Below are 9,886 nucleotides of genomic sequence, written 5' to 3' on the forward strand. Positions count from 1 at the left end.
GGGGATGAGGGGGCGCAGGTGTGGCTGGTAAGGCCCTGGGGGCCCCCGGAGCCTCTGATGCCAGTTCTGAGACTCGGCATGCCTTGTCTCGCACAAGATGAAGGAGAATCACCTAATGAGTGCTTTATCATGCTAGACATTTAACAGCATTCTGAATTTTGAGTACTGCAGTCAATTATAAAACAGATTACTGAAGGCAAAGTAATAGAAAAAAATGCCTTATTATTTAAATATATTATTAATAATATGATTATTATGACAGAATTGCTATAAATATTTATATAAATATTATTAAACTATGAATGCAGTATATTTATACATTCATCATCATATGTAATAAATATTCATTACTGATACACAAAATAAGCTGTATTTTAAATATAACGTGATTTACATTTTGTAACATGTCGCTAAAATGTTAGTAACTCCTCCCATTAAACACAGTATAGTGAGGGGAGAAGGAAAGACTAAATTCCCTGCAGTGCTGTGCATAAGAAGTATTTGTATTTATTTATTGGTGTTAGCAAAGGCTGTTGTCTCTGCTTTGAGATGGAACAAAAATCATATGCTATGTTTAGAAATGAAAAAAGAAATTATTTTCCCTAGCCATCCAAAAAGGCTGATGCCTCTAGAGGGATGTGAATGTTCTTTGCAGGTATTTCTAGTCTCCACAGTCTCCTATTCTTGTTAAGCTTCTTATAAACTTGCAAGCAGTATAACACAGTTGACATATCTTGGCCAAATTATTTTTACGTGATTTTTAGAAGATAAATGGGAAAGGTTAAAAAAACCCACCCATCAATCTCCAAAATGTCGTGTCTGTTTTTCGAACCCTTCTCCCCATGATCCACAGGGAAGTATCATGGTGCCAGAAGCACTACGTCTTCCTCTGTGGTTATGTTCAAAGTTGCACCTTAACGTTCAGCTGAGACATTAATAAATAAATAAAAAAAAAGTTAAAAAAAAAAAAGCTAAAAGTCTCTGAAATGCCATGGCAATTATGTACCTAAATTGAACTTTAATGAGAGTGCTCAATCTGTGTTGGTAATTGTGGCTGCTGTTTATTTACAAATGCTATATACCTGCTGATACGCACAGCTGCTGCTGCCGCACAGTCACCGATAACTGTCCTCTAACACCTCAACAATTGTATGGCCATGGGGGTTTTTTGCTCCCAGCATTCTGGCAGCTGGAAATTCACATGCGTGTTCCTGGAAATTTGAGGTGATATGTACAATCTCCCAACGGACTGACGGAGCAACTCTCAAAAATGAAAAGATATTAACCAGTGGTGACACTTACCAGAAGGACCATCCATAGTCCCATGAATGCGGTCGCCAGTCCTCTGGCCCAAGGCTGACTGTCACTTGGAAAACTTGAGTATACATCATGTGTGCCACCATCCCCAAGAGACCTGAGAAGCAGGGATTATAACAGGAATTTTTGTACTAATATTTTTTATACTTTTTCAGATAGCTACTGCTGGAAGTGCTTTGAAAGCTCAAAAAAAAGTCTTTGTTGTACTTTTATGCCTCCTATTCTACTGTGGAGGAGGGATCTGCATGGGCAGAGGAAAGGTGTGACTGAGAGCTCATTATTTTAGATCATACTGAATTCTCAATTAAGAGAAGAGTTAAAGAAAGAAAACGGTTGAAGAAAATGTTGCACAATTAGCATCGCTTCCAACCTTGCTGCTGCAAAACAGGGGTATGCCACCCACAAGTTATCTCACTTAGCCCATCGCAGACAGGCCTCAGGTAAGAGAATAAGGAGAGAGGCTTCTGTAGGCAATGCAAGATTGAATGTGTTAACGCCAAATGATATTTTATCTGAGCAGTTGCTAGGATTTATAAATTTGAACACTTTACAAGTGTTGGAAGTTGGAAGTTACACAAGGAAGTTAACTCAGCATCCCTGATGTTGTGTGCTGAGAGGATACCATAGGAATACTATTTTATCCGAGCAGTTGCTAGGATTTACAAATTTGAACACTTATAAAACACTTGGAAGTTACACAAGGAAGTTAACTCAGCATCCCTGATGTTGTGTGCTGAGAGGATACCATAGGAATACTTTTGATGGTACAATGCTGATGATGCTTGCTTTTGTGCCATTGTTATATTTTGCTGAGATAACTACAACTGGGAGAAGATTAGACAGTGTATTAGACACTCCACTCACCTTGATGCTAAAGAACAAGGTTGCAGTTAGATCACTGAGCTTGCTCTGCCACTTAGCTGGCCAGCATGGTTCTTCAGCTTAAGCAGAAAAAACTGCCTGAATTTTTACATCTAGACATCCCTCTGAGGAAAATCAAAACCCACTTTTCAAGAAGTGGTGGCCAGTGGCAGATCTGATGCTTCAAGAGTTTTTTAGCTACAATCAATTGGGGATGTGTCTGCTTTAGTACCTAGGCAGTACAGAATGATGCTCCCAGCTGAGCTCACGAAAAGCATGGGCTCAGGCAGTTAGCTAAACCGTGGGGCAGGATCATCATTTCCCAAATAGACCTTGGACCTACAGATGTCAAAAGCCCCTTGTGCTCCGATGACAGTTCAAGGCACTTTTTGGAATCCTGATGTTCTGCCGCAGTGGGGTACAACATTGGCCCATACGTTAACGCTTTGCTCCTTAACCAAAGTCGCCATTTACTGTTATCTCTGACCATCTACTTTTTTCCACAGTTGTTCTTCCTCCATATGGAAGATCCTGATTTTCCCTCCCCAGATTCAAATTTCTGGCTCTTTTTTCCTGCTTAGTTTCAGAGTCTAAAGCGCTTCATTAGTCTCACCAGATGTGGATGATTCAGGGCAATTCTGGGCAAGGGAAGTTGGGGAACAGCATGTTTGTGTTGTGGTTATGTTAAGCAGGACCTTCAGCACAACAAATGTCATCTTTGATACAAACAACTGCAGAGGCTGAAATAAGGTATTTTATTACAAGTAGCTACGGTGATTTGCTTAGCTGCTTCATGTCGGTGTGACACACTGGGAAGTTAGGAGGTGGAAAGAGCAAGCCACATCGGAAGAAATGATATTTCGGCAGGGTGGGTGGCCTAATGGGAGCACAGCAAACTGGTACACACCTTGCTTGTTTCTGGCTGTATTTAATTTCCAGAATTCACTGGGAGCTTGCCGTACTTTTTAAATCAGTGGGGTTTTCTCCAGCTGACAGTTAGGGCGTTGATCTTAAAGTTTGGGGTTTGCTGTTCCTATACCTACTGTCAGTAATTTTTCAACCTTAATAAAATATTACACACTGCCCTGAGACATGTCATAGTCACTCAGAGCCATCAGGAGGCTTGACATGGCCAGGACTGGCTTCAGCAAGGCTGTTCTGCTCTGTTGTGTCATGCAGAACCTTCGTGGGGTTTCAGCAATGTTCAGATCTTTGGCTGTGTGGGAGGCTGGGATGGCAGTCCACTCGTGCAGGTGAGGAGGAGGCCATCAGCAAGTCCTGCTGTAACACAGGGATCACAGTGAAAACATGGCACTTATTGTTTTTTCTGCTTAATGGCGGGGAGGATCAGGGGCGGACATGTACCTGGCTGTGCTGTCAATGGCATTATGTCATCTATAAGCTATAGCAAAACAATGCAAGTCTTTCTTTCATTGTGCTGCTTCATGCACCTTTGGTTTGGTTTGTTCTTGATGCCACCCATCTGTTTGGTCTAGTTCAGATACACTTTGCCAAGTGCTCCGTGGAGACATCCTATGATATTTTATGTTGTACTTTTAATGGTCACATGTTGGATAAAATGACCTGCCTGTAACATATATGAGCAAATGCTGTACTTACAGGATCATTTTTTCCTCCAACTGGCTGCTTAAGGCTGGGCAAAGAGGACAGAATGACTGTATGGCCACCCACCCAGGGGTCAGGGCAACAGATGCTTGCAGGTGGAAAATCCTGATAATATGGTGGGTTGAAGTGACTGGAGTGGATGGGAGTGCAGAAACGCTGACCATTTATAGCTGGCTTGAGATCATTAGCCTTGCAGGATCAGAGCTGTTTCTAGGAGAGCATAAGTAACTAAATTTGAAAAAAGATTATATGTTTTAAAGCACTTTCAGATACCTTTACTAAAAATATTATTTATGGACTATATCACATTAATTAAAATGCTTTACTATAAATATTACCTGAGAGATGTATATATAAGTTGTTTAATTTGTATAAGGTTAAGAAGAACACCAAAATGTCAGTGTTGTGGATTTCTTTTTTAATGACTCATTAGAGGTTAAGTAACAGCCATAATTGGCCACACTGTTAGGATAATACTTCCTAACCTTTAGATGTCGAGCTATGAGAATATGAAGATCCCATTGGACTTTTGGAAGGGAACGCTAGCATGAATTTAATGAGAGGTGTGTTGCTCCAAGGCAAAGCCCTCTTTGTTATCTGATTTCTATAAAGCTGTGTCATTATAAATATGCTAAGATTAAATAAATATCATTTTTTTTCTTTCCTCTGAGATTTGTGTCACTGAAAAAAAAACAGCTAGCAGTGTTTTGGGGTTGGTTTTTTTTTTTACTTCTTCCTATTTTTCTATGTTTTTTCTCTGTAAAATTTTAAAGTTTATATTTGGAACATCATGGCAATGTACTTATAAAGAGGGAAGGAAAAATAAAAATAGAAAGATGTGTAGGAAAGAAAACGTCGTAATTCTTGAAGAACTTAAACCTGCAGTTAATGGTGAAGAAAAAGAGAAACAGCATGAAAATAATTGTTTGAAAGCTAAAGAATTCCACATAGTTTGATTTTGAAAATTGAACTGACTTTTTTTTAAACCCAAATTACATCCAAAGATGAAAAATATGCTTTGGCAGTTTTTACCAGATTTTTTTTGTTCTTTCAGCTCCATTTCTGATTGAAGTTTTATACTACTAACTGTATTTCACAATTTGAAGCTATCCCTGAAGACAGAAACTCCTTCACAGGAAGGTACACTGCATGTTATAATCTCTTTCAGCTTGAAATACAGCAGAATAAAATGCACTGTTATTGCTGAAGTTCTTTCTGCCAGAGAGGTCCATGCAGGAGTGCTCACAGAAGCCAGCTGTGGCTGGTTGCTTGTATAAATACCGGGAAGTGGAGTTTTCAGCCAGCACAGAAGTGACGGGGCACTTAATGACACGATTAGATTTGATAACTGCAGAAATTCATAAGCAGTGGATTCCTCAAGTTCATTCGCTGAAGGGCTCCGAGTACAGACCGAGCATGAAAACAGCCTGAAACAATTCTGAGAGATGTACATGTCCCCAGATTACTCTTGGGGGTTGCTCCTGAGATTACTAGAATCCTTTTCATTCTCAAGTTTGCTAATGAACAAGATGGCCTTCTTCCTTTGGTTTGAAGAATCAAGCCTTCATCTACTTTTAGGACTAACACAGAAAAAAGAACTTTCAACGCTATACGTTTTTCATTTTGTATTGGATAATCAGTGTGATGACGCTGAAAAATGGAGGCTCAGGCTATGGGTATGGTAATGGCTGTGTGGGCTGGGGGGAGGCTAATTATTGCATTGCCATTGTGAAATCAGGAATATGTATTTTCACTTCTCCCTGGCAAGAGGCAAATTTATCATGGGGTCTTTGTTCCAAAGGAAGAAAAAGTTGTAGTGAAAAATGTGATAGTTTAATGGTGATAAAAGAGCCTTGTAGCACCCAGCTTTTATTCTTTCAAAGTTTTAGAATTTTTTTTGTGGTGGCTCCCCAGGCAAAAGAGAAAGAGAAGGTTCGTACCTGAAAGCACAGTGAAGACAGCAGCGAAGGCATTTAACTTGAGCCCATCTATTACACTGCTTGAATGAAAGAGCTCGAGGCACATAAGGCTGAATCCAACGACTAACAGCATGATGTATAACACCTCGGATACTACCGATAACCACAGGACACCTGCAACGCACAAGAGCAGCAACCAGTCACTTATTTGGTAAATACTTTCAAGAGGTAAAGTTGGCAAAAAATTATTAGGAAATCAGGAATATCTAGGATTAACTGGATATTCAGAAAGTTTAAATATAGCAAACCATCGCCCAAACTCTGAAAAACAGAAAAAGTGGTGAATGAAGATGTGAAGAATGGCAGGGTGGTAAAGGTATTGCAGAAAGAACAGGCTGTAGCCTAAGATCCCAGCTTGGCTAAAGGATCTCTTTGGGTATATCTAGAACCTCTTGGCTCCTATGACCCAAAACATAGGACACAGAATGCATTTTCCATCCTTATGTCATGGTTTAGATGAACAGAATCTAGCATACATGTGGTGATGGCACATATTACCTTACAGTATATGGGCTTGTGGGAGATGAACAGGCTTGGATACCTCTTTTTCACAAGGCTGTTCAAAGAAAATGTTTTCAGTCCAGGTTTTAAAACACTTAGCACAGCGTAGTGTTGGGGCCTGTTACTAGAAAATCCCTTTCACAGAAGTTGGTGTCTTGAGGAATGACTGTTCTGACTTGGGGTGCGTGGATCCACTGCGCAGATCTCTGCCACTGGGACTATATACAAAAACTGCCAGAGTGCCTGTGGGGTGGAGCCAGTTATTTACAACATACTCAGTCGAAGAGCTGCAGATACAAAATTTGGGCTGCCTTCTGTTTTCTCAACCCCTCAGTAGAACCCCTCGGGTGAAGGGCAGAGTTGATGTGCCCCGTTTGACCCACACGCTCTGCAGGACTTTGGGGTCGTGCACAGGTAAGTGGTTCTGGCAGTATTTGGCAGTGGCCGGCTGAGACTGATTGATCCGCTGTAGATGTTACATTTGGAAATTTCAGCACAAACCCTCTAGCAGGATCTGCTGAGTCTTTTAAAGTCACCAAGCCGTGGGGTACATTTCAGAGGATGGTAACAGACGACAATATTGAGTCCCTGCCAGACTTGCAATTGCTGTTTCAGCATGAGAATCTGCTAGAATTCTTCAGTACATTTGCTAACCTGATTGCTAGAGAATTCACCTGGAAACAATGAGCAGTGATGGAAAATTTCAGCCTAAGCAGTTGAAACATGGAAAGTTAAGCATCTGAAGACAATGGCTTATATTAGAAAATGTTAGCTGTAACCATAGAGACTGCTACAGGCTTCACTTACAATAATACATTCTCTCCTCACTGTAAGAACATATGTGTGATAATGCCTATAGTTGAGCGTATCAAACCAGATATGCAGGCTCACTTTTATCAAATATTTGAGTGTCCTCTTAGTGACCAGGATGATCCCAGCTCACATTTTGTCTGGGAACTTGTCTTTTTGTAATTGTAACTAATTACTATGTGCTATTGCTGTTGGTACCGTATCTGACCTTTTGAGTTCTTAAACAATACTACAGAGATAGCAATAAATAAACCTTTTAATTTCTCACAGTGACTTTATGTGTAATATTGCATCTACCAACAGCAAACAGCTGTTTATCTTACTCCTATTAGTCAATTTGGTATCAGGGCAACTAGCACACTCTTCCAAAAAGAAATATGAGTAAGAGACAGCAAGGGTGTTGTTCTGCGATACAGCAGGATTAAGAAGGGATATTGCCTCATTTTCTCGCAAACAGAAGTTTCTATGACAAGAGAATAATGAAATGGTTTGAGTTCGAAAGAATGGGATTACACAAACCTGACCTATAAACTGAGAGAGCCCCAAGTAACATTCGTAAATGTTTCAGCCCAAACATGAAAGAGTAACATGCAACATATTTGCCCAGATGTTTATTGCCCTGTTTTGACTCTCGAGGATACTCACTGCTGGTATCTACACTCATGGGCAGTGCTGTAGTAGTGACTGCAGCTCAAAACTGTGGTGTGGCTCTGTCCTCTACTTCCTTGGGTGAACAACTGAAGGGTCAGGCTCAAAGAGTTGTAGTCAATGGCGTAACAGCAGGCTGGTGGCCAGTAGTGACTGGTGTCATCACTGATGCCTCAGTGGTGTTCCTCAGGGCTCAATATTAGGGCGAGTTCTCTTGAATGTTTTTATTAATGACCTGGACACAGGAGCTGAGCACATGCTAATAAAGTTCGCTGATGATACTAAGTTAAGAGGAGATGTTGAGTCCCTCAAGAGTAGAGAGGCCTTAGAGAGAGATCTTGGTAGATTTGAGTGCTGGGAAATCACCATATGAAATGGACAAATGCTGGATTCTGCTCCTGGCACAGTGTAATCCTGGATGTACTTACAGACTGGATGACAAGAGGCTGCAGTGCAACACTGCAGAAAGGGATCTGGGGGTTTGGTTGATGGCTTGGGGGTTCAGTTGATGTACATCAGCTGTATACAGGTTTTATCTATTGCCCACCTATGAAACAGTGCTTGAAGCTGGATGCTGCAGACACGTGTTGTGTGCTTGAGAAATAAGGAAGCTGAAGAGATGCACATATGTCTCTGTGGGAGGGCACACGTTAACATGTCCAGAAGACAAGTGAGGGGACACTGCTAGAGGCAGCCTTGTGCACATTCAGAGTGGCAGGAGGGCTCTGGGAGGGGAGAGTGGAAGCCATGGGGGCCCAGCTTGTGTCCTTAATCCTGCTGGGGAAAGGGAAAGGAAAAGGAACAGGAGTAAGGAACACCTGTGGCTAGTGTCACAGGGAGTACTTTGGCTTCTCTAACCACAGGGCCCTCTTTGAGGAACAAGGACTGCTGAGAGGAATGGGGTTCACGTGGTCAAATGGGACATGAGTGGTTTTGCCAACGGGATAACCTTGCAAGAAGATCTTCAAACCTGATATGCTGGAGAAGGATTGTCATAATTTGAAGAGCTGTTAGGGCATGGGAGACAGTGAGGAAATGTCAAGGGTCTGAAGAACATGGCATACAAAGTAAGGCAGAGAGACCTTCACCTTTTCATCTTGTAGAAGAGAAGGTGAAGGTCTTGCTATCTACAGCTACCTAATGGAAGGATATAGAGGAGAGAGACAGATTCTTAGAGCTGAACAGGCGTAGTATTGTTCAACAAACTTGCAATACCAGAAAATCCAGACTGACCTAAGCAAAATGGTGGTCAAACACTGGAAGAGGGGCCCAGTGAGGCTATGGGATCTGTGTCCTTGGAGACATTCAAATCTCCGCTGGACGTGGCCCTGAGTAGCTGGATCTAATGGACACACTTTCAGCAGGGGCTTGGACTAAAGGCTCCAGAGGCCCCTTCCACTCTAAATCATCCTATGATTTTTTTAATTGCACAGTTTCTAGGTCTCGTGTGCTGGGGGAGCAGCTGGAGGGAGGAGGTTAGCTGGAGTAGGAATAACTGGAGTAGAAAGAGAGTTGAACTATAGCTCTGATGAATAGCTCAATGAGACATGACTTTTGCTGTCCTGTGAAACTTTTTTCCAGTGAGACAAGATGACTGCTTGAATTTCCCGTGTAAGGCATAGGCAATTCTTACTTCTTTTTTGGACTCTGTTCCTACCTGGAAAGGAACTCTATGTCTAACTCTCACGTCTTATTTCATGGTGTACACTGAATATCTGCTCTGTGCCCTTTTCAAACGCATTTAATATGGGGAAAAGTAAGTCACACATGCAGTGTTTGCATAGTTCTGAGTATGTCCTGTCCTGCCTGCTTTGATTTTGAATTTCACGTGAAACAATAACATCCAGAAGATGACAGCTGTATCTGGATTTTGTATCTTCCTGTGGCTGCCAGAAGCAGAACAGTTGATTCAGGTTATAAATTCAGGAGACAGTGTCTTTCTGTTCTGTGCTGATGGTGAAGTGATCTCCCATTGCTCTTCTCTCAACATGAGATTCATGAGGCAGTCACTTGGCATCACTTACTTCCACTTACAATCTCTTACAGAATCCTTCCTGTAAAGTAGAGAGCTCCTTCTCTTGAGGGGACCTCAGTCATTCCAGGTGACAGAGGAAGAAGGTCTCCAGAGGATTTTTCTCTTTCCC

The 9,886-nt window shown here is 41.6% G+C and overlaps 1 protein-coding gene across 1 annotated transcript in view; it reads right to left on the reverse strand.

The window, feature by feature from the left end:
• Nucleotides 1–9,886, reverse strand: part of GSG1L (GSG1-like) — a 54,690-nt gene that overhangs the window by 16,196 nt on the left and 28,608 nt on the right. Inside the window, exons 3-4 of the mRNA XM_010281491.1 lie at nucleotides 5,745–5,897; nucleotides 1,303–1,414 (exon numbers count right to left, since the gene is read on the reverse strand). Of these exons, the coding sequence (XP_010279793.1) occupies nucleotides 1,303–1,414; nucleotides 5,745–5,897 (265 nt within the window). The remainder of the gene's footprint in view (nucleotides 1–1,302; nucleotides 1,415–5,744; nucleotides 5,898–9,886) is intronic.

The sequence above is a fragment of the Phaethon lepturus genome, unplaced genomic scaffold, assembly GCF_000687285.1.
Source record: "Phaethon lepturus isolate BGI_N335 unplaced genomic scaffold, ASM68728v1 scaffold11992, whole genome shotgun sequence".
Taxonomy (NCBI): Eukaryota; Metazoa; Chordata; class Aves; order Phaethontiformes; family Phaethontidae; genus Phaethon; species Phaethon lepturus.